The sequence below is a fragment of the Hemicordylus capensis genome, chromosome 4 (assembly GCF_027244095.1).
Source record: "Hemicordylus capensis ecotype Gifberg chromosome 4, rHemCap1.1.pri, whole genome shotgun sequence".
Lineage (NCBI taxonomy): Eukaryota > Metazoa > Chordata > Lepidosauria > Squamata > Cordylidae > Hemicordylus > Hemicordylus capensis.
In genome coordinates, this window is record NC_069660.1 from 90,929,557 (window position 1) to 90,955,373 (window position 25,817).

At 41.9% G+C, this 25,817-nt stretch overlaps 1 protein-coding gene across 2 annotated transcripts in view; it reads right to left on the reverse strand.

The window, feature by feature from the left end:
- AGBL4 (AGBL carboxypeptidase 4) overlaps positions 1–25,817 on the reverse strand; it is a 1,553,201-nt gene that overhangs the window by 359,775 nt on the left and 1,167,609 nt on the right. For both annotated transcript variants that reach the window (XM_053245332.1, XM_053245331.1), the window contains exon 7: positions 9,204–9,293. In XM_053245332.1, coding sequence (XP_053101307.1) covers positions 9,204–9,293 — 90 coding nt within the window. The remainder of the gene's footprint in view (positions 1–9,203; positions 9,294–25,817) is intronic.

A 25,817-nucleotide genomic window follows, 5' to 3' on the forward strand; every position in this document is an offset into this window, starting at 1 on the left:
GTGCTGGGGGTGAATACGGCCAGTTATTCTCCCCCTGCTAAATAAAGAGAACCACCACATTAAAAGGTGCCTCCTTGCCAAGTTAGCAGGGGTTAATTAGCTGTCCACCATAACAGCTGGATCTTTCTTCAGACCAGCAGTACTGTCAACTGTCTGGCAGCGGTTCTCCAGGTTTCAGACATAGATCTTTGCATCCATCCCTGGAGATGCAAAGGACTCAACCTCGGATCTTCTGCATGCAAAGTATATGCTTCACCATCCCTCAATCCTATGCATATAATATGCACACATGCTTTTTAAGCCCCTCTTTTTAAGCCCAACTTACTGGACATAGGACCTGATTCCATGCATATATGCATAGGTTTGGGTTACCTGAGTACCCAGTGATTAAACTATGTTTTGCCTTTTCCCCTTAACATCCACATGGAAATATGCCTCTTTCCTGGGATCAAAATCCAGCCTCACAGCACCTAACTATCCATTTGTCTGAGAGCGTGAATTTGGTCATTAAGGGGTGGGTGTGCAGAACGTTCCAAGGTCAGAATGTTCCACCTCTAAACAGGCTGTTTTGAGTGTTCCAAGCTTGAAACAGAACACCCCTAAAAAGGGATCCTGTTCCAAGCTTGGAAAGGAATGGCCCATTCCAAGGCAGAATGTTCCAACCCCGTTCTGAGCAGCATTTTGGAATCCAAAATGAGCTACCACTGGAGCTCAGAACAGAACACAAAATGCATTTCGTAAACACCCGAGGCATTAATACATTTTTCATCATTTGGCTATACAGGATACAGATATGTCTCCAAGCACAGACTCATATACATTGAATCAAGAAATATAACCAGTTTCTCATGCAAAAGGAAACAGTGAGCACCTAGGTTTATTAAACAACCTCGGAGCTCACCATTTCCTTTTCCAAATTCCTTCCATTTTGGTTTGTTAATGAAATTGTTCCAGAGTGCTAGCTAAATACTCAAATCGGGCTTTTGGGCTAACATGGGGAATCAGTGTGATTATGTGAAACAGTTTGTTACAGAATAAATTTATGCAAAGTTTTGGTCTGGAAAATGAGAAGACAGAAATATGGTACCATCAGATTTCTTTAGGGATAATCGGGGTACAGAAAGAGAACAAGATTTATTAGGCAAGGTGAAAAGGCAATAAAATCTTAACTAACAATATTATCTAGAGATTCATGTAGAGGTGTTTTAGCTTATGGTCCAAATCTTTAATGAATCAGCTTAAGGCTTTACTTGAGAAAGGACCCAAATGTAAACTTAAGGAGAAAAGAGAAGAAAGTGAAGAGCTTTAAAGGAACGGTGATTAGTATTATCAGTCCCAATCCATTGGTGTGTTAGATACACTTGTAGGTTGGAGTGCACCGGTAGATTTCCTCGCAGGGGGAAGGGAGCAGAAAAGCAGGAAGAAGAAAGAGTGAGGCGCAAAGAGCTACCACTCAGACCCTTGAGAACCAGCAAGACAAAGCTCCATGTGGAGTCTGATTCCAATTCTGATCCCAAGGCAATGTGGTTGGGGCAGGGGTATTTGTACTCAGAAAGATATCCTTAAGCAATGCATAAGTCAAGTACCCTGACTGCAGGGGCCGAAACACATGTGAATAAAAAAAGCTCATGTTTACATGAACCCATCAAATGGGTGTGATCTTTAGGAAACAAAAGGTGCAATGGCTAGTGGACAAGTGTGTGTAGGACACTGGATGGGTGAACTCAAAAGCCTTATCAGGGACTGGGACATGATTTCCTGCGAGAGAGAAAGGTTTTCCTTTGTGTTAATGATCATACCCCTGGATCCTAGCCAGCTCATTAATGCGGTAATAGGAGGCTGGGGCTGTGCCATGCTTATCTGAGTAGTTGTGAAAGTGATTAGCGAAGCTAATCCCATTGTGGAGGGAGTTAGCTATTTTGCTTGTGAAGGTCTCTTTGACCCACGTCTGCTTGCTATCTTCATCTCTTTTTGCAAGAGAGGCTATGGGGGTCTCCCTGCAGCTGTTTGTTATCCTGACCTTGGGCAGTGCAGCCCCATGTTTGCTTGTGCCAAGCGACCAAATTTCAGAGTTTGCCAAATATGAACATCTGCAGAGTTCATGATCCCATGAGCTCAGGTAGCCAAGATGGAGGTTGAAAGCCTGCAACTCCAAATCTCATAGAAAGGTGCCATTTGCAGCCCCAAGACAAGCTGTTTCACATCTGATATATGTGTCAATAGAGAATGACATGGGAAAGTGGAGAATGATGGCAGAATTAGGGTTTCCCTCTCACAAACAGAAAACTCTACACCTCCCTGACCAGCATGTTGTTTTGTCGTTGAGCAACTTTGGGGGTAGAAAATTACAAGCTAAGGCCTCCCCTCCCAAGTATCTTGCTGGCAAGTCCAGTTGCCACATCTACCACCCGCCTCGATATTATTAATTATTAGCAGGAATATTTAGAGACCATTTTAAGCAAAAAGTTTTCAAAGTGGTTTGTTTAGCAAAAAGAATGAAACAATAGTTCCTTATCTGAAAGGGGCTCACAATTTAAAAAGGAGGAGCTATCATCAACAGTCACTGGAACGTATACTTTGTTGGGTTGAACAGGGATCATTCCTCTCTCCCTGCCAAATATAAGAAAGCCAACACTTTAAAACCTGCCTCTTTGCCCTATTAGCAGAAGTTTGATGAGTTATAAGAAACTTGCTGTCATGTAGTACCTTACTCCTTTTACTTTTTAAAAAATATGTGGATGTTCATTACCAACATCACAGTTAGTGATTAATATTTGATCTTAGGCCTAGGTGTCTATAATAAGTAACGTGGTTTATATTCCTATAAACCGAGCACACGGGACAGGGTCTTCTCAGTTATTGCCCCCAGGCTTTGGAATGTTCTCCTGGATGGCATCCGCTCCTCAGCCTCCATCACAGTTTTTAGAAAACAAGTAAAGATGTGGCTCTTCTCCCAGGCTTTTAAATAAGAGTATAGTTTTCATTGCTGCTACTCCAAGTTTTGTGTATTACTGTTTTATATAGGTTTTTAAACTTTTAAATAGAGATTATTTTTATATTTATATTTACTATCTGTACTTTCAGCAATTTAATAGTGTATGGTTTTAATTATGCTGAGATTATTTTAACGAAAAGCATTATAGAAATTGAACAAATTGAACAAATAAATAAAATAAGAATGACTATTCTTAAAGTTCCTCTGTGTGTTCAAAATTAGAACTTTACTTGGTAAATAACAATTATATATACACATACATACATAATCTATGAAGTTACTGGGTGGTGGGTCCAAGTAGCACTTCTTAGTGGTGGAGGCAGTGGCGTATTGGGGGGAAACGGCACCCAGGGCTGGCTGGCCCTGAAATGGTGCCCCCCCGCCGCCCCCTCAGCCCCCACATACCTGGCGGCGGCGCGGCACCCCCCAGGCAGCAGATCACCGGCGGTGGCGGTGATTTGGCAGCGTGCGTGCGGCGGCGTTGGCGATGGCCTGTAGCGGGCTGAGTGACGGCGTGGCGGATTGCCCGCTGAGGACTACTGCAGAGTGGCGCCGAGCCTGCCTGCTGGCACGGCACCGCTTCCCAACTGCGCAGGCTGCGCAGTTGGGAAGCGGCGCCGGGCCAGCAGGCAGGCTCGGCGCCGCTCTGCAGTAGTCCTCAGCAGGCGATCCGCCGTGCCGCCGCTCGGCCCGCTACAGGCCATGCCAATGCCGTGGGCGACCCGCCGCGCCACCACTCGGCCCACTACACGCCATGCCAACGCCGCAGGTGACCCACCGCGCCACCGCCTGGCCAGCCACCACCAAATCACCGCTGTACGTCCGCCGCCACACTCGGCGGGCGATCCAGGGGGGTGCGGGGGGGGAATCCACTTTTTGGCGCCCCCCACATGGCCCGCCGGGGTGGCGCCCGGGGCACATGCCCCCCTGCCCCCCTATAGTTACGCCCCTGGGTGGAGGTGCTAAATTCTGCACAGGTTTCAACAGGGTTTGATTTGAGAAATCACTTAAACCCCTGAAACTTCAGGTCAAACTCCAAGACTGGAAACCTTATCTATTGTCAACGTTTAGGTCCTTAAGGGGCTTTTAGTTAGCAGTCCAGAGACATCTTAAGGAAGGACAGGGTGCAGGGAGGGAGACCAAGAACAACTAGAAATATGATCTCATGTCATGTTAAGAAACTTGCTATTTTCAAAAGAACAGAACAAGCTTCCTAAATTTCCAAACTCATGGTTGCATGTGCCTCCAAATTTCCCTAGAAATACACTATTTGGGGCTAGGGAGAGAAGTATATCTTGTGTAGTGAGCACAGTAATGCTGTCTTATTTGTGCTCATGGGAATCCTTTCCCCTCCCTAGATAAAATCCCTAAGATGAGGTCTCTGAGAAGTGAAATGGAAAACCATCATTCTTTTTAAGGAGCTATATTGGAATATCTCAGGGAATAAATACCCCAGATGATCAGAACACAAATACAGCCTTTTAACCATTTGAAGTTCAATTGCATGACAGCAGAGTGAACTTCTGATTGAGATGGAACCTTGGGGTCAGCTAGCATGAAATCCACCTAGTGCTCAGCCTCCAGATCTACAGCCCCAGTGGATCCAAACTTACTTTTAAAGTTTCAGGGGGTTCCCTCCCCACCATAATGGAAGAGAATATGTGCTAAAAATAAAGACATTAAACCCAACATGCTGTTAGGAACAGAATAGATTTTCATTTCACGCCACTTGATTTAACTTGGCTTGGCAAGGGAACACATTCACTTAAATTGTGTAATGAGAAGAGATCTAAAAGCCACTTTTTGGCTCTACTTCTTCTTGATATTATAGTCCCAGGTGTCTGATTTGCTGAGATGCCCTTTTGTGCATCTGAATTCCCTTTTCTGTCTACAGCCTTCAAGGTCTGCTTAAGGTCAGCCTCCAATTAATTGAAGATGAATGTCAGCATCAGTGTCCAACTGTGGGATATTCCCCTCTCATGCACACACCGAGGGTGCTTCTACACTAGAGCTGATGCATTGCTTTTCCACAATTAGCTGCAAACAGAATTAAAATGGAGGATTCACACTGCATTTAATATAGTATTATATTAGCTAGTAATGTCCTTGCCTGCAGCTAAGATCTATCTATAATGTCAACTCATAAATATGTTTCATTCAACACATTTACCTGGCAGCCTAAAAAAAACCCCAATCTTTATTGCTTGCAGGTTTAGCCCATTCTTTTGCTTCCTAATGATCCCAGCAGGAGAATGAGTGCATTTCCTCTTGAATAGCTTTGCTGTTAGTTACCCCATGTCATCTATTGCTGAAAAGGGACATGTCTATAGTTATTGATTTCCTCTGCTTTTCTTTTTAAGTTAATAATACAATTTCACTTTTTAAAAAAGAAAATAAAAATGTGCCTGAACCGTGGTTTGAAGTTTTTAACCAACTGTTTTTAACCAACTGTAAACCACCATGAGAAACTTGTTTCTGGCAATATATATTTGCACTAATAAATACATGAGAGTTTAATTTAAAGGCATGGTAGACCTGAAAAATCTTAATAGAGCTTTGTCCACACTTCACAGTCTGAAGTTCCAATTGTGTTTTATTATTTTAAAATGTCACAAATAAGGTCCAGAAAATGCAGGAAAAGAACTCAGAAAACACTGGTAAATGATTTGAAAACAAAGCCATCTGTACGCTCCGTTAAAAAGTGAGTGAACAAAGGACAGAACTTTCAGGGGGAAAGGGTGTGTGGAAGCACCCCTAGATAAGCATCATTCCAAGACTGTGGGAAAGTATACATTATACCCTTGCAGAATCTATTACAATAGAAAGAGCAGGTACAGAAATTATATTTCTCACTTTCACATTAAAACAAAGATATTAGGTAAGGAAAGCTAAAGTAGATTTAGCATTCAGTTATTTTGCAGACAGTAATTTAAGGACTAAAACCCCATTTTCACCACCGAGACTCAACCCTATAAGCCCTAAATGATCACAGCCAAAGACTAGGTTTGTTTATAAAATCAGCTCTTGCTTCTGGATACGTTTTGTTTACATGAGTAAGAAGTAAATCCAAGCTTGAATAAAAGCAGCCCATGAGGTAATTGATTTAGGCTATAATCCTATGAACAATTACTAGCTAATAAGTCCCACTGAAATTAGTGGGACTTACTTTCCCGTAGACATGAATAGGATTGCAAAATTCTTTCTTAATTATGTTTGGGGTGAGAATGTGCATGGGAGGAAAATTCTAATTTTGTTAGTTATCCAGCCTATAGTAACTATTAAGTGGGATTTACTTATGTGCCTAGCAACTTCCCTTCTGAAGCAAATAGCAGCTTAGCAGTGTAGGGTTTTTGTTGAGACTGAGGAATGGAGTGAAAGGGCGTACACACATGCACTGTTCTGATGAAGACTAGATCCTCATGTAGCTGCTATGACATCAAATCTTCTGAAAATATGTGTACTAATTTTGTGTGCCTCATTCTGTGTGACAAATTATATCTCAGACCACTTTTCCAAGGGGAATTTACTCTGATTCTTCATCAGTTCTTACAACACTAATTATACACAAGAGACCGTTTCACAAGAGGTATTAAGCAGGATGGCTCAGTGCACAGAGAAATTCACCAAGTTCCAATCCATGCACTCCCAAACAAGTCAAACATGCATTAACAACAACAACAACAACAACAACAACAACTGAGGGTTTAATACTGGCTGCACAAGAACAGGCACTAAGAACAAATGCAATAAGAGCAACATTTGTTTGTTATTTCTCCGTGTAAACCACCCTGAACCATTTTTGGAAGGGCGGTATAGAAATCGAATAAATAAATAAATAAATAAATAAATAAATAAATAAATAAAGTAGAAAAATCAACAACAAACAGCAAGTGCCACCTTTGTAAAGAAGCAGATGAAACCGTGGACCACCTAATCAGCTGTTGTAAAAAGATCGCGCAGACTGTCTAAAAACAAAGGCATGACAAGGTAGCAGGGATGATACACTGGAACATCTGCAAAAAATACAAGCTACCTGTAGCCAAAAATTGGTGGGACCATACAACTGAAAAAGTTGAAGAAAATGAAGATGCAAAAATATTATGGGACTTCCGACTACAAACAGACAAACATCTGCCACAAAATACACCAGATATAACTGTAGTCGAGATGAAAGAAAAACAAGTTAAAATAATCAACATAGCAATACCAGGGGATAGCAGAATAGAAGAATAGAAGAAAAAGAAATAGAAAAAATCACAAAATACAAAGATCTACATATTGAAATTGAAAGGCTGTGGCAGAAAAAGACCAAAATAATCCCACTGGTAATTGGCGCCCTAGGAGCAATTCCAAAACAACTTGAAGAGCACCTCAACACCATAGGGGCCACAGAAATCACCATCAGCCAATTACAAAAAGCAACTTTACTGGGAACAGCCTATATTCTGCGACGATATCTATACTAACAGCAACAACACTGAGAATAAAATTCAGCCATCCCTGGTCCTTGGGAAGGACTCGATGTCTGGATAAAACAAACCAGTCAATAACACCTGTCTGACTGTGTAAATAAATAAATAATAATAATAATAATAAATTGTTAGCTACCCCATAACAAATTGTTCTCTGGGTGGCTCAGAACACAGCATTAAAACATCTAATAAAAACACCTAACACATTAAATAACATATCAAAATGTGGTGGGGGGAAATACAAAATACAAAGCAATTTTAAAACTTTTTAAAATCAAAATTTAAAACAATTTAAAACAAAAAGGTATTTATCTGGCATCTAAGAGAACAAAGTGATGAACAATGCATTGCAACTGTACACAAAGCAAGTTTCTAACATATTTCTAGAAAACGAGCCTTTATATTGGCTTTATATATTCCAAAAAATTTATATATTCCAACCGGCTTTATATATTCCAAAAAATAGCCATGGATTCCTTTCTGGCAGGGGTTTAGCTATAATTGAGTACTAGCAGATGGGTTCAAAGAACTCTGGACCCCAGCTCCTGAGGGCCCCCCAGCTCCACCCCTCCCTATTTTTTTCATTATCTCCCTCATTCCAAGAGTTCATCAGGGAGAGGGGTGGACAAGGTCCTCCTCTCCCCAAGCCTATGCCCCTGGTTTCTGGCTTTTTCATCAGCCATGTGGAATGCCTTCTTCACTGTTATTATGCAATATAGAATTGGATAAGAATATGGATCAGCCTTGCTGGGTTAGAAACATATATTCTAGCATTGTTTCCAAAAGCGGACAGATGCTTCTGGAAGCTCGCACACAGGGCATAAAGGTAGCAGGTCCCCTGTTAGTCACCTCATCAGGTATTTACAGGCCTATCAACTCTGAACACAGAAGCTCCATCTAGCTATCATGGCTAATATCTCTTGATAGGCCAGCACATACCAGCTAGGTCAGTAATTGTCCATTATAAGCTTTTTTTTAAAGTCCTAGTACAATGGCAGTTTAATGCACAATGGCAATTGCACATTATCATATGTAAGAGTGCATTTACACTCCAGAGGTGTTGAACCAGCAGAAACCAGCTGAGTTGACATCTGGACCTTTATGAATGTTGGCAGCAGCACTAGTAATATTTGAAATCCCATTCAGTAACATTAAGGGAACAAAGAATCCTACTACATGACCTCTTCAACTTCATCCTTTTGAAATCGTGCTATGTAAGACCCATCTGTAAAAAGGAAGTATGTAGAAACAGGGCAATTCCTTGACAATATTGTAACAAGGGCTGGGGGGTGGGGGCTTTTAACCTGAACAAAGCAATCAATGCAAACACTGTATGCCCCAAAACAAAAGAAAACACTGTTTTAAAAAATTGCAAACATACCAAAACCTTTTCTTACTGCACACACTCAACAGTTTTTTGTCCCTTCCTTTAAAAAGCTGGTCCAACTTGCACATGTGCCATAGATTTTATTATCACCTGGATTATTTATTAACAATGTTATTTATGGAATACTACAGATTAACAAATGTGAGCATTATCATTCCTTGGGCATTAACATTGGGATTTGCCCAGAATCCAAAGTCTGCTAGTCTTTCTGCTTAAAATTTAAAATGGAACAGCCAAGGATATAGATGTATCATGTATTTTAAGCAATGAACCTAAAAGGCTAGTGACAACTCAAACACAGTCTCCATTTCCGGCTTTAGTTCAAAAAGTGATGTTCGAAGCTACTCACCTTGACACACAAAAGATGATGGTGTTTCCCCTGGATGGACACGAGCTGTAATAAACACCACTTTCTCCTCTGCTCCAGGGCGAAGGTTTACTGTTAAGAAAAAATATATATCTTTAAATGGGTCACAAAAGGCTATCATTCTCCATTAGTAATTTACAATTGAGTGTTTGAATGTACTGGGCACAAAGATATGCTGAGGGAGAGAGAAGTGAGTCCCTGTACACACACATATGAAAATACACTGCAGCTTTGTAAAGATTTGTGCTTTATTATGGGCCGGTACCCATGATCTATCTATCTTAGTTATGCTGCTGAATATTGGGTGCCAGAGAGAGGAGAAGGCATGGATGCTCTAGATTTCTGGTCATTTGTGCAGCGAAAAGATCTGTAAAGTGATCCGTTGGGATGGGCCCATCATGGTTGCTCAGTGTTGTCAACCAACAGCCATCCTCACTTTAAATTTAAGATAACCAATGTCAGTTGCTTGCACTGAGCAACTATGATGGCCCCTCCCACATGATTACCTTCCAGGCCTTTTCACCACACAGATTTCCAAGAATCAGGAGCACACATTCCTCTTTCTCCCTCCACCGTCCGACATTCGATGGCACCACACAGTCAGATCATGATAACTGGTCCCATATGTATTTATTCTTCAAGAAATAGTAATTCCAGCCTGTAACAATCCCAGATCCCAATAATACATTTTTAGCTCTTTTCCAGAAGCAATTGGCCAAAAGGCCCTGGAAAGATTCTCTTATATTCCTTTAGTCTCCTGGAAAGACCTACAGCTGCTCAGCCTGCAGCCCAACGATTTATTTGGTCTTTGACATGCTAACTTCACATCTCTCTGGTGTAAATTTGAGCCCCAGAGGCAGAGAAATCTTTGAAGATAATGTTTCTGTCAAAAGTAGCAGCTGGTGGGGTCACCCTTGTCTATAGAAGAAAAATGAGAAGCAGTAGAAAGGAACATAATAATATCAGCTAAAACCTGATGACCAGCCAGTGTCATCAGTATTAGCATGGAGTATTGCAGAACGGAGAAGATAAATCAGCCCTCAACTAAATATGATGGAAGGAAGAAACTTCAAGAGTTTATGCAACTACAGTTTGCATGAAACCTTTTTAGAAAATAACTTTTTTTAAAAGGCAATGTCTAACTTGGAACACAGATTTATTTTCTCTTATTTCCCCATTGTTTATGACTTTATTTTTTCACAGTAAAAGTGTAAAAGATATAATATAATCCCCATCACATACACTTCATACAATAACAAGATTAAGCAGGATTAAATTACAGCAGTGAGAAGATTTTTCTCTCTCTTAAGATTAATTTTCCAATTTTTTATTCATTTCTTCCATTCGTCATTAAATAACAAATATCATTATCATACAGTTGATATGGAAACTGTAGTACTGGTAACATTATATATATTTAATTCTCATGGGTGAGCCTTGGAATGTGCGTACCAGCGCCCAGCTGATTGGCTGGGCGGTGGAGGTGCCTGATTGGCTGAGGAGCACCCAGGAGAATTGGTCACCGGCCGCAGACTGGGGCAGAAGGTGGGGGAGGGAGAGGTAGCTGGCCCCAAAGAGCACACAGTTGCTCTGTGCAGGGTCAGCTAGTATAAAGGAATTTAGCATCTATAAGTGCTGTGGTGGTGCCAATATCAGCTGAGGGAGTCAATTTGAACCAGGAAAAATGGTGCGGGGGAAAGTACAAAGGGAAAGCATCGAGCATAACCTTTTTACCTTTGGACCTAGGACCCTGGCAGCATCAGCTCTCAGCTGCAATGTCTCATAGTGACCACTGGGGGGCGGGGTTTAGGGTCATGGATAAAAGTGCTGGACTCCTCCCCTCTTTGTTCTTCCAGGGTTAATCTCCATTCCTTCCAGAGATGGATGTTTGTTTTTGGTCCCGCTCTTCAGGCATGAGCTACAGCTGAAATTAAGCTGCAGGCTTTTTCACATTTGTAACCTTTTCTTTAAATAAATCCTTGTAGTTCTTCAATGCTAAAGAACTCTTGCTTTGCTCTTTTCTCACCAAAATGGTTTTGCTTTGCTATCTGGGGACTGAACTGCCATTTTCCCCCTACATTTGATTATAGCTATTTAGATAAGGCTAACTGGTGAGTGCAAACATAAAAATAGCTGGACTGGCATGAGTTTCAATAATGTAAGAGCCCTCCTGGATCAAATCAATTAGCAGATCAAGCAACCTGCTTCCCATGAGATCTCTGAGATCTCTGGAAAGAGACAATGAGATCTCTGGAAAGTCCATAAAGAGGGCTAGGAGTTGCTGGGTCTTCTCCATTGCTGCCTCAAGGCTTTGGAAGACACTTCCTGCTGAAAGAAGAGCCTCCCCATCTCTTCCATCTTTTAAAAGGGCAGTCAAGACACATTTGTTCACCCAGGCTTTTAATTAGATACTGTTTTAGTTGTGTTTTAATAGTTTTAACTTTTTAAAATTTAATCGTTGAAATATGTTAATCTTTTTTATTGGTTGTTTTAATTGTTTTGTAAACCTCCCAGAGAACTTGCGTTTTGGGCGGTATAAAAATATGCTAAACAAACAAACAAACTGGTATTAGTGGCATGCTGTCTGTGAAACTAGAAATAGCATTTAGCCATCATGACTAGTAGCCATTGATAACTGTTCTCCCTGGATTTGTCTAATTCCGTCTAAAGCCTAAGCTAATGACCATCAGCACACCTTATGTCAGCACACTAATTATATATTGCTAACTTGGCAAAGAGGCACCTTTTAACCTGGTGATTCTCTTTATTTAGCAGGGGGAGAGTAACTGCTCCAGTGACTGTTGTTGGTGTCTATCTTATGTTTCTTTTTAGATTGTGAGCCCTTTGGGGACAGGGATCCATCTTATTTATTTATTAGTTCTCTCTGTAAACTGCCCTGAGCCATTTTTGAAAGGGCGGTATAGAAATCAATCAAAGAAAGAAAGAAAGAAAGAAAGAAAGAAAGAAAATTATGCGAACTTATTTTTTCTGTCCCATATCTCCTGCCAATCAATTTCATTGAATGACCATGAGTTCCAGTATATGGAGGGCGGGGGAGGGAAGCAAGCTTCTCTCCATCCACTTTCATCGTATGATGCATAATTCTATAAACCTCTGGCATGTTCTCCCTGAGTCATCATTTATCTAAACTAAAAAGCCCCAAATGTGTAATCTTTTCCTTGTAGAGTATGAGCTCCAGCCTCCTCATAATTATTGGTTGCCCTTTTCTGCACCTTTCCCAGCTCTGCTAACTCCTGTTTTAGAAGAGGAGAACTGTATACATTATTTCAGGAATGGCCTCACTATAGATTTGTATAAGGTTACTGGGCTCTACATTACTGGCAGTTTTATTTTCAGTCCCTTTCCCATTAATCTCTAACATATAATTTGCTTTCTTCACAGCTGCCTATCACTGGGACAACGTTTTCATTATTCTATCCACCACAACCCCAAGGTTTCTTGGCACCATTTAGTCGCCATGACTGCAGATCTCATCAGTTAGGATTTTTTGTCCCTATGGGCATCACATTGACCCTCATTTGACATTTTGTTGCCCATTCACCCAGTTTGGATACATTCTTTTGGAGATCGTCACACTCTACTTGGTTCACCATTCTGAATAATTTGGGGTCATCCACAAACTCAGTCACCTCATCCCTAACTGCAGATGATTTACAAACATGAGTAAAAGCACTGGTCCTAACCCAGATCATTTGGGTTACTTCCCTCCAATGTAAGTACTGTCCATGTATTGCTATTTGCTGCTTCCAAGATTGTTTCTCCCCCCACTCTACTTGATAATTTTATCTTTAACTAGAAGAAGCCCCAAACATTATTCATTTTATTCAATAATGACTATAAATTGTAAATTTAAATCACAGTAAATTTGCTTCTGAGATCTTTTTTTCTTAGGTGTGGCGTCTTTGGAATTATTGATCTGATTACTGAGTGTTAAAAATCAGTTGATAACAGTAATAGTTAAAATATTCAGAGTTTCTTTATAAAACTACACAAGAAATTATTTAAAATTTCTGCCAGAATATTCTGCCATAAAAAGTAGTATATTCAATTAATTTTAGTGGCAGGATTGTTCATGCAAAATTTGGTATCTGTAGGTCATCAGGAAGCATGGCTTTATTTTGCACAGACAGACAGACTATATATTTTATTATGCTCTCCATCAATTTACCAAGCAAAGTTCTTAAGATAATTGGAGCTGTATCACTGGTAAGCACACAGTTGGATAGTGTTAGGAAATCAGTTACAGCAGTTCAGTCAATAAAACCTATTTTACATCAATTCCACACCCTATTATTATTAAAGTTACTCTAAATAATAAAACCTACAAATATACAAATTCACAGTAATGAAAAAACTCCTGTAAGACTGCATATCTAGTTTGAAATGGGTGTTCATATACAGCATACCTGGAGACCAAATTTTCTTACAACTCTATACTCTTTGTCTACTGACATACAACCTGACAAATTCAGTTAACTTGGCCAGAAGAGCTGGTTTCGTGGTACCAAGCATGAACTGTACCTTTTGCTAAGCAGGGTCTGCCTTGGTTTGCATTTGGATGGGGGACTACATGCAAACAATCTAAGACAGTGGTTCCCAAGCTGAGAGCCTCCAGATATTGCTGAACTATAGCTCCCATCATCCTCAGACACAGTAAATTGTAGATGGGGCTGATGGAAGTTGTAGTTCAGCAACATCTGGAGGCTCCCAATTTGGGTACCACTGCTCTAAGATATACCCCTTAGAGTGGGGCCATAGCTCAGTAGAAGAGCATCTGTGTGCTTGCATGCAAATATTCCCAGGATTACTGTCTGGCATCTCCAGGTTGTGCTGGGAAAGACTCCTGCCTGTAACCTGCCAGTCAGTTTTGACATATTGAACTGGATGGACTAATGGTGTGACTCGGGATAAGGAATCACCAAATTTTAGGTTTTAAAGAACCACTTCTTCAGTGTTCACAAGTTACCACTACACTAATGTTTAGTGTAGGAAGCTAATGGTTCGGAAGCTTCAGCTGGTTCAGAATCCTGCTGCAAGGATGCTCGTGGGTGCGAATCGCTTCATGAGTATTACACCCATCCTGTGTCAGCTTCATTGGCTACCCGTCCGCTTCCAGGCTAAAGATAAGGTGCAGGTATTGACCTTTAAAGCCCTACATGGCTTGGAGCCGGGGTACCTGTTGGACTGCATTCACTCATATGAACCTGCCAGGACCCTCTGTGTCATGCCCTTACCCTCAGATAGTGAAGAGGAGGAGGAGGAGGAAGTTGGCAACTCTCCAGCAAAGCAAGAGGAGGAGAGTTCATTTGTTGGGCTGCAGGAAGAAGCTGAGGCAGCCCAAGTTGAGGCTGCAGGTCCTGAGGGGCCATCAGAAGCAGACAGACTGGGTGGCCAGCAGTCAGACTTGAGCTGCTGGAAGTACAAACAATAACCCCCAAAGAACGAAGGCGTACCAAACATTGGCAACTGTGTGATACACAGCTACAGCCTTTGAGACAAAGTGAGCATCTCTGTAACAAGGCAGATAAACACTGAATTTACAGCAGCTGGCTGAGGGAGGCAGGCAATTAGCCAAGCGCTATAAATCTGTCAACAGACCACGACCAAGTTGCTAGAAGCAACGTATCATTCCTGGAGTGTTGCTGCAGCCCCAGCCTCTGACTGAGGATTTCCAGCTTCGTGTTGGCTTTGGAGTTTCTGGCTTGACCAGTTTCTTGACCAACCCTTGTTACCTGCTCGTGACTGGACTGCTGTGCCCAGTCACTATTTCCTTTCATGGAGGAGACCTTGCACCTTGTTGTGCTCTGGACCCATGGATATCTGTTGAGCGAACCAGGTTGTGGGGGAAGGCAGTTTGAACCAGATACTTCCATTAAAGTGTTTTCTTTTCAGACCGGGAGGGACTCAAAGGAGCTGCCTGCGACCCTGCCCAAGACCTCAACAAAGACGTCAGACAGATGGACCAGAGAGGATGCTGAGAAACTTCCAGTGGCCTTGACAGAAACCTTGACTCAGACACTGGACAGACATGCTCCTGACACTCCGCTCATCATCTCAGGCCCTGCTCAAGGCCCTGCCACTAAAAGAGATCTGATTGGCAGGGACTGGACACAAGGCCTTTTTGGTTGTGGCCCCTCGGCTTTGGAATGCCCTCCCTAAAGAGCTTCGCCATGCTTCCTCTCTCAGTGTTTTAAGGAACAACTAAGAACACATTTCTTTAAAGAGGTTTTTTAATGTTTCGCCTGTTGTGTATATCTGGTAGATTCTTTAGTCTTTAGTTTTTATAATTCTTAGTTTTTAGCTTTCAGATTTTAATTTGGAATTTTAAAAGTGGTTTTAAAAAAGCGATTGTGGTTTTAGCCTGGATTTTTAACTTGTTTAATTAGGTTAATTTTATTAGTCTTATTTTATAATATAACTGTTTTATAAATGCCCCAAGCAGTAATGAGCTGCCCCAAGCAGTAATGTACGGGAGGGGCGGGGTAAAAATGTTTTAAATAAATAAGTAAATAAAATAAATAGCAATTAACATCTCTTCAGAGGTTTAAAGGTTCCAAACCAAGAAGCAGTGATCTAGAGAAATAACTTATTTTAAATAACCAATATACATTAAGAATCATGTGGTACAGAGTACCCAATCATTATACCAATGATCAATAGAAACTCCACCCACACACACACACAAAATATTTATCTTCTCACATGTTCACCATATATCGAATGAAAAGGTGGCATTTCTGCACATCCAGTTATACCCATTTCCAATTATTAAAATGTTTTGTTTGAAGACTATTACAGTAGTACTGTACATGTTTCTTCTCTAACGTTTATTTTCCTCTGTCATACACTTTAAAAGTCAAAGCTTTTCAAACTTGTGAAAAAAAATTAGTTTCTGTAACAACAGATATTCTTTTTACACAGAAAGTAAAACCATTGTTAACTTTTTCTATCTGGTATACCACCTTTAAATGAAAAAAGAAAAGAAAACATTGCTACCAAGAAATAGAATTTAGAGTAAAACAAATGATATTGTATGTAGTCTTGTCTTTACTGTTACTGGTATATCTGTGGGGGGAGTGGAACACTTCTTCTTCTTCATTGACTTCAATGTTAGATAACAAATTCTTTCTATTTTGGGAAAGTAGCTAGGCTTCAGGTAAACCAAGAAAGATAAGAAATGTGATAGTAGATGCTGGAATGTACAAGGTATTTTTAAAATGTGGAAGGGAATGGGAGTGAGAAAAAAGACTGAAGGGAAAAGATTTGTTTTGTGTCATTTCGCAGTGCAGAAAAGGAAAACTTTTGTACCAAACCTCCACCTTCATCGCATGGCTATGTAAGAAATGTGTCAAGATGATGATCCTCTAACTACTTTGTTGTCTGACTGTACAAGCTTCATTTTTTATATGGGGCCCTGAGATGTACTTAGAATATCAGGATGTCCATCTGCCCAAGTGAAATGGCAACATTTTTGCAGGGATGACCTTTCATTGCAGATAGAATATGGAGAATTGCTGCCTGTTTGTTTTCATTTCATGTGTCTGCTGCATTATTTCATAGAGTGTTAACCAAAAGATAGTCATTGATGAGTTTTCATTCTAATCAGGAGGGGAAAGTCAGCTTGCACTAACAATGTTGATACTTATTTTGCATTCAAAACATGCTCATGGACACTGCAATCCTAGGTTTTTGAGGGCTGAACAGTAGCATAGTATTGTCAGCACACAAGATAGCAAGATACTGCAGGATGACTGAAGAAATATTTATTTATTTTTAATCCTTGGACAAGCATGTACAATAACTGAACTTATCTGAGGCAGGTCCTTGAAGAAACCATCGGCCTGAAACTAACAGCCGAGGCACCTGCTGTCTAACAAACTATAACTCCACCCTCCAGTAACAACTACTAAACAGATTGAGGCCCTGACTTCAAGCAGCATTGGCTGAATTTGGACATAACATGAAACCAGAATTAACATTGCAATTGCATGCAACCGCTGTTTTACAATGAAAGTGACCTGTGATTTGCTTCACCAAACTCCAATTTGAACCTTCGGTTTGCAGGAAGGTTTGTCATCGAGATCTGAGGTTCGGCCACTGAAGCATTACATCTGAATTTGGAGAGCGCAATAACCACAGTTCCATGTGGTTTTTGAAACTACAGCCATAGAGATGGCGGTACCGACCCACCCGGTCTACAGTTTAAAATTTAAACTGCGGGTTTGTCAACCTCCAGTTTCACGTTACAGATGAATGCAGCCATTATCTTTAACATTTCCACAATACACAACACCCATCCTCCCTATTTATTTATTTAAAATATTTAATCCCTGCCCCTCCAGTACACTACTGCTCGGAGCAGCTCACAACAATAAAATAGATACAAGCTACAATAAAACTAATGAAATTAATGTAATTAAGAAAACAAGTTAAAAGTTAGACTAAAACCACAATCAGAATTAAGTTTCAACTTAAAAGTTATCATAAAAGCTAAAAATTGAGAATGATTAAAAACTAAAAACTAAAGAACCTACCAGATATAACCAAATATGGAGCAATAAAAAGCCTCTTTAAAAAGGTATGTTTTTAGTTTGTTTGTTTTTAAAAACCCACTAAGGGAGGGAGCATGGCAAAGCTCTTCAGGGAGGGCGTTCCAAAGCCGAGGGGCCACAAATGAAAGTTCCCTGTCTCTAGTCCTCACCAACCAGATCTCTGTTAGTGGCAGGGCTATGAACAGGGCCTGAGATTATGAGGGAGGGCCCTAGTAAGTTAATATGGGCAAATACGATCTGAGAGGTACCCAGACCCCATGCCATGTAGAGCTGCCCACTACAGCTTGAGTATACTGGCAGATAGCTAGGCCTCTGTGACTGTGGAAAGGAGGGTGATTCGCTGAACTGGTTGAGGATACTCTTATTCCTGCTCATCTTGAAGCATGAGCACATTGGAAGTGTTTGCGTGATGGATTCCCTCCACATGTTGTGATGCAGCTTCTGCTCCCAAAGCCTTTTCTTGCACTATAGCAAGGGTCAGATTTGATTCAGAGAGGAGGCAGTGTTGGATTGCTTCATCTTAAATTCCACAGCTAAACCAATCATTAAGCAGGCCATCTAGAAGGTTTCCAAACTCACAAAATTCAGCAAGGCGCCCGAGTTCAGCCAAATAATCTGCTATGTCCTCACTGTCTTTTTGGTCTCTCTTAAAGAAGTTGAATCTGTGCAAGGTAACTGATGGCTGTGGGCAAAAATGTGCCTTCAACAGGGCAACAATTTAAGCAGGCATGGGGTGGGCGCGTTCCTGGGTAGGTCTGGGCCTCCCTCTCTTTGACTTTGGTTCCAGAGACTGCATGAAACCTCAGTTATGGTGGCATCTGCATTTGGACATAATGCTGCTGCCCCCAAATCTCAGGTTGGAGTGGTGAACTCACTAGAAACTGAAGGTTCAAACTGGAGTTTGGCAAGGGAAACTGCAGGTTGCTTTTGCCATGAAACTGTGGTTTCACCCATTCAGACGTACAGGCATTCTGCCCCACTTAACCACGGTTTCGCGTTACATGTGAATTGAACCTATAACTCCACCCTCCAGTAAAAACAACTAAGGAGGCTGAGGTCCTGTCTTAAAGGAACAATGTCTTTAACATTTCCACAATGTACAAGTAGTTTGTGTTTTACATTGGAATTCAAATATGAGTGCTGTAAAGGGAGACTCAAACGTTCCTCCTCACACGTTCTACAATAAATATGTTATGAAAAACTGTGTTGGCTCACATATTAGTCACATGACATAATTGTATTTGAATCTGATCATGTTATTCCTCCACCTTTAATGATAATTTTTAATAAGTAAGGTGTTGGGTATACTTTCAAATCAGAGAAATAAAATCATTTTGCCTCAATTATCCATTTACTTTTTCACTGTCCACCCTATCTCCTTGAAAGCACATAGCAGATAACGGTGGCTGTGATACAGCACGACACATTGCCCACGGCATGTGCATGCACACCTTCTACCACAGCTGAGAGAGCCTGTTCTTGCAGCAAGCAGCGGCTGTTATCAGACCCATTCACTTTGCCATTTGGGGGGTGTCTCCAAAACCCAAGCCTTAGCTATTTTCTCTCCTACCATTTTGCTTGGAAGAGAAACACTGGAAACATTCCAGGTAAAAGGTCATTCTGGCAAGTCGCTTTCCTAAAAGGCACTCATTCGGTTCATTTGCAAAGACCTGCAGCAAGCCAGAGAAGAGGCCCCTTGCTGAGTGCATTAGAGCAGTGTTTTTCAACCACCGGTCCGCAGACCGCTGGTCCATGAGCTATTGGGTACCACTCTGTCAGGGTACTGGTCCATAATGTGTAGAGTGGCGAGGCCTGGGATCCACAGAGCCTGGGTGAGCTCTAAGGAGTTCATTTCTAGGCAGGCCGCCCTCACTCCTGGATAACATTTACTTTGCTTCCTTGAATGAACATTATCCAGCAACAAGGGCTGAAATGAGCTCACTGAAATGAGCTCTGGAGAGTTCCCGGCGGTGGCCCCTGCTGTCCCAAAATTGTTTTGTGGGGCCTGGGGTTGGGATGGGGGGTGACCCCTTTACTAACTGCTGCTCCAAGAAACTGCACATGAAGAATGTACCAGTCTATGGCTCCAAAAATGTTGAGAAACACTGCATTAGAGCACTTGTAGGAGAAACTCAGAACAGACCCATCTTGAGAGTCGCAAGAGGAAAAAAGAGAAAGTGGGGGGGGGGACAAAAAGGAATGCAAGTCCTTTTCCTTCTAGTTTGATAAGGGTCTTCAAGTTTGGGTTGAACTCTACCCAACAATTCCTCCCCATTATTATCAGAATTAAGCCAGTATATGACAGAATGTGTGGTGTTCCCTCCTCCTTTCTCTTTGTCATGGTTTGCTCCAACAGGCTTCCTTTTATTAATATCTCTTGTCAAGGAGCATACAGGAAGAAGCCACCCAGACACAACCTAATCAATACCCAATAATTCACAGCTTAATGGGAGCAAGAATTCCTAAACTCAATCAAAGAATTATCCAAGGATTTGCCAGTCCTCAGCCCCTGGTCAATGCTCCAGAGTATGTTTTTGCCTATAACCCTCCCACCCCCCACCCCCCAAAAATGTAACCACACTTTTGCCTTTTGCCAACTAGCCCTCTTGCAAGCCAGCACTCTACCCAGGGTGCCCTTGCATTTGGACCAAGGCGTTTGCCTTTGCTACCTGCAACTGCCATCACTATGGCATCTGCCTTTTGCCAAACTTGCTGCCCATGCACCTGTGTGCACCTTGCCATCAGACACTGCACTCACGCTGCCTGGTGTGCCAATGAGCTTGCTTTATGCTTGAGCTCTGCAAAGAGAAGGAGTCCCGCAGCGAGATCTAGGTAGATATGACAAACACCTTTTCTCTCTCTCTCTTCTTTCACCCTCAAGCCTCTATCCCCCTTCCTAGTAGAGCAAATTGGTAATGTGCCTAACCAGCTACTTTTTCTGTACCCCCATGATTCCTCAATAAAGCAACGCTTTGTTTTCAAATGTCTCCATCCTCTTCCTTTCTCCTTCCAGTGAGTCCACATTGCGCTGCCTGCTCCCCACAGCTCTTAAGATATTTTATTGCTGTCCACAGGTCTGTACCATTTGACTTCAATTTCCCCCACCTGAGCCAAAACATAGTCACAGAGGGTGGCAGCTGCAACACCTCCCACAGACCTTGTAACATGGTAGCTCTTGTATGCACACAAGGGTGTGTACAATCACTTCTGCCACAAACACCATTATCCCCAGTGCACTAGTGGTGGAGCAGTGATTATGCACACCATGTGCAAGCAACAACTCCCACCAACTCCCACTCAAAGGCAGGATGCCTCTGAGTACCATTTGCAGGGGAGTAACGGCAGGAGAGAGGGCACGCCCTCAACTCCTGTCTGTGGCTTCCAGCGGCATCTGGTGGGCCACTGTGCGAAACAGTTTGCTGGACTAGATGGGCCTTGGGCCTGATCCAGCAGGGCTGTTCTTATGTTCACTTGCTACAAGGTTGGGCTCTTTTTCATGGGTGGCACATTGCACTGTATACCAGCCAATAACAACTGAAATGAAACACCTTGCCTTATGATAACATTAACAATAAACCAGAAACAGAGGAATAGCTTTTGCCCCTCCCTTGGCTGAGAGCTATGGATGCCCTCTTTTAGCAGCAGCTATGGTGATGTTTAATTGCAATGCCACAATCTGTTTTTGAAATTATGTGGCTGACCTATAACCCGAATAAAGTAAATATCAATCATCTTATGAAGTAAAATTTCGATATTTTAAAACCTTAGCAACATTATCCTTCACCCCTAATGTTTGTCATTGCCTCAGCAGCAACTGAAGTTTTTAAGCAATCTGCTGACTGGCGACCCCGAGCTTGCAGTTCGTATAGCTCATGAATGCATATTCTTCACAAAGACCCTCGTTCTATACCCTAAAGTGTCCTTCTATAGCCCCAAGATTATTCCAGTGCAAGAATATCCTCGCACATTCCAAGAATATGTATAAATAGTAAGCACAGGCCAAGACGTCAGCTGAATAGGCAGATATTGTGAAGGCCTGGCACAGTCTTTCAAACAACAGTTTCTGATGAGGGACTCAGGATATTCTGCTCTGTGTTTTTGAGGGCCACTTCAAAGCATTTACTTCTGCGTAAATACTGCAGAAATATATTATGGAGCTATATGTCTGTGAACATGCTTCTATAGCAATACTGACACAACAGCATTTTACACTGGCCAAAAAAAATAATCTGGCATCTTTTGTCATCTATTTTGTGATAAAGATTTTCTCCACATTATAAGCAAATCCTCTGTACATTAGGCTGCTTCCAACCATTTCATACTAATCTGGCAGTCTGAAAATTAGAGGAGCCATTACAATGATCTCATTTGAGCTCTTGATGTTTGTGCTGCTGACCTAATAGACAATTGATTTTCTTCAGCTTTTTTTTTCCTGCTGACCGTGGGGGAAAAAATGCAAATTGGGCATTATATCTGCACACTAATTTTATTGTGCCCTTGTGTCTTCATAAAAAGATAAAGTTTGAACTAATAAAAATAAAACATTTCTGGTTCTAATACAAGCAAATGTTTATGCAGGCAGGTAACAAATTGGTTTGTCATTTAGGGGAACATAAAGAATGCAATAATCATCTTTAGGCAAAACAGACTGGGGCTTTTGCTTAGCTTTTAGCTTTCATTTGCAAAATCACTTTAATGTAGTGCAGCATTTCCAAGACAGGGTGACAGGAAATTAGCACATCTGTTGCCCTCCTCCCATCCTGATATGCAGTCAAAGCTCTGATGGTTGGTTAGAAGAAAAGCAGATAGGCAAACATATTCAGACTAGAGAAACAGAACACTTAAGACATTTGCTCTTTGTGGGTGAGAGAATCCCAGCGGGACAGACAAGGAACAAAAATTTAAAACATCCATCTCATACAAACAGTTTGAAGTCAGAGGCTGGGACTGCTTGCCACAAATCTTTGTGTCACTAGGATTCTGAAGGTGCAGTACAGATATGATCCCTGAGCTTAGATGAATGTTTGTTCTTTCTTTCTTTTAATCCTTTTGTAACAGTGGCTTCTGCATCCCTTCTGACAGATAACAGTCTCCAATGGAATGTGGCAAAGTGAATTTTGATGGCAGTTTAAGTAGACAGCAGCCTGAGAACTCTAGACCCAGATCAGCTGACCTGTTTAGATCCAAGAGCAACAAGCCAGATCTTGCTTTGCTAGATGCTATTTTCTCTCCATCCTCTCCTTAATGGAGAGGGTGTATCCTCCGCTCCCTGGCACTTTGAAGGTGCTCTATGCAGCAGGGGAAATTATGCATGCAAACTGTTATCGTGTTAATACTTCACTGCATTTTCAACTTAATAACCCAGTGTGGGAATGTTCTTGTCAAGCAAAAGGCCAGCAATATTTTCTGGTAAAATTATTTTCAAATACAGAAAGTCAGAAATGGCAATGCAATTTTGAGCAGGAGGATTTTCACCCTCCCCATCCCTTATTTGTTTGTTTTTAATCTGTATGAAGCCTTGGAAGCAAACATTTCTGCATCTGTGCTTTCTGACACTGTCATGCTCAATGCCCCTGCAAGGAAAGGAAATTAACGAGCACACAAAAGCTGCTAAAGTTTATGCCTCCCCCCTCTCCAACAGGATTTTGCATTTAGATTATTCACAGGCAAGCATCTGCATTTTTGAAACGTAACTTCCTATGAAATGGAATAGGAAAGAGGAATATGACTGGCACATTATTTTATTCCAACAGCAAGGATGATAGCAATGTGCAATTAAGGACACAGAAAGTAGCATTTAATGTCACCTGCCTTCATCCTCATCCTAGCATAATAGTTTAGCAGACATGTCCTTTGGCTTCTCTCTTTTTCCCTTTCCTATACTGCTATTTATAAAGTCAGGCTGTAGCACAGATAAACTTCTATGCCACCCCCCAGAGATGAAAGCAAGGCAGTGACAGATGCTAAGGGTAAGTGGTACATTAAATGTGCCTCCTCAAAGGCATATATTGAAGCTGTTCTCACGAGCAGCCTAGCCCAGGCTAGGGCAACCTGCTTGTGTGGGGAGCTGGGATCCACAAGGATAATGGCAATCCCACCCATAAGTGCACCGAGGTAATTTTGGAGCCTAGACCTAAAGGCCTTTGGAGGCCCTCCCCACTGCACATTAAGCAAAATTTGTTAACACGTTCGTTCTTGAGGGCACAGAACACACCACCCAGAACATACTAAAGAGGATTTGGGGGCCCAAGGGTGTGGAGGCCTTGGAGTTTGGCCCCAAAGTCCAGGGGTAAGAGCGCCTCTGCTCCCACCCAGCCTAACCAGCATGCCCATAGCCCAGCTGCTGGGATTGCAGCCCAAGGAGACATAGTGATGGACACTTAGAGTGCCCATCTGACAAGGGAAACCCCAAGTTCCCCTTGTGGGATATCCGGAGGCCAGGAAAACAAGTCCCAGCCTCTGCTGAGCCACACTGCCAGGAGCAGCCTGGATCTTGTGGGTGCATGGCTTGCACACCAAAGACACCAAGATTGATTGTCTGGGGGAAGGTACGTGAGGAACCCTGCCCCCACCCCCATGGCTTGTGAGAACAACTTTACTATCTATTTAAAGCTGATATATAATCCCACAACCCAGAAACCTTTCCCAACATCCCCAAAAGGCATGTGTCCTTCATCTGATGCACTACAAGAGAGAGCCATTTAAGCATTTTCTTTCTTTTCATTGCTTTTTGAATGGCTTGGATGATTCTTTTAAACAACAACAACATAATGGGGCCTTTTTCCTAGCACTTGCTTGGAGGAGGTGGAAATGGATGTAAGGATAGAGCAATGAGGTTTTTCCTGTGCAGTTACAAGCAGGTGTAGGCCAGCTGGGCAGTTCCTCAGGATGCCTATCAGAAGGGGGTGCTTGGTGGCTCACCGTTGAGTCTACTGTCTACAGTGAAGTTGCAGAAAGCTTGTGAAACGTTGGTGGGATCCCAGAACTGGAGAAGGACAGCACTGGCAGCAAAGCAGCAAATTACTGAGCGGGAGCCCTGGGCCCTTTTCATGGGTATTGCTGGGAAAGCCTAGCCACAGTAAGGCCCGTTAGACTACTAGGTTTTGCAAAACTGGACTACCAACACAACTTGGCAACACTAACAAACTAATGCAGGGGAGGAGGGTGTCAAAGGAACTCAGTGCCCTGGCCACTATCTCTCTTACAACTGGCTCCGATTACAAGCCATCTTGTGAGAAGGTGTGATGAGCATCATAGTCTCATTACTTGCCAGTGGGGCGGAGTCCAACTTTGGGGCTTGCAAAATCAGTGTTTCAGATGCCTTTAGACTTACAGTATATATCAACATTTTCTGGCTATAGCCTACAGAAAGAAAGATTTGTCAAGATTATGGGTGGTTTTGTTTCTCTGATCCTGAAAAAATGTGATTTTATTCATAAACTTGGTTCTAACATTAAATAGATTTTTAATGTGTACCCTTAAAAAAAACCCAACAGAAATCTCAATTCATCCCCCTCCCCCGAGTATGCTCCTTAAAGTATTCTGGAGGTCTGCTTCCTCTATTAGCCATGCCTCCAAGGAGCCATATATGGATATGCACATTATTCCTCAGTGTGAGAATCTGAGAGGCAAGAAATGCTGAATGGGAGATATATTCCGCTTCCACCATTCCACACAAATAGAATAAAAATAAATAAAAAGAAACAATGGTTGGAGAATATTCTTGTCCATGTCTAAAAGGGGAACAGAGCCACAGGATGTCCAGGAATTTGAAATCTGAAGTGTGTGGTGTGTGTGTGTGTGTGGCAGAGGTGGGGCGGGGGGAGTGAGAGAGTGAGGGAGCTGGGAAATGGCACCAGAAACTCAAGGAAGTTAAGACTGATTTGTCAAAAGGTAACCAATTCCTTAACCAAGCCTTCATGTTCTTGCCCTGGTTGTTAATTGGATGTTCAGACATATTCTGTGGGCCTGAGCTGGTTGTTTAACTTGCTGTTAAACAAGTTAAATCAATAGCAGTTTCTGT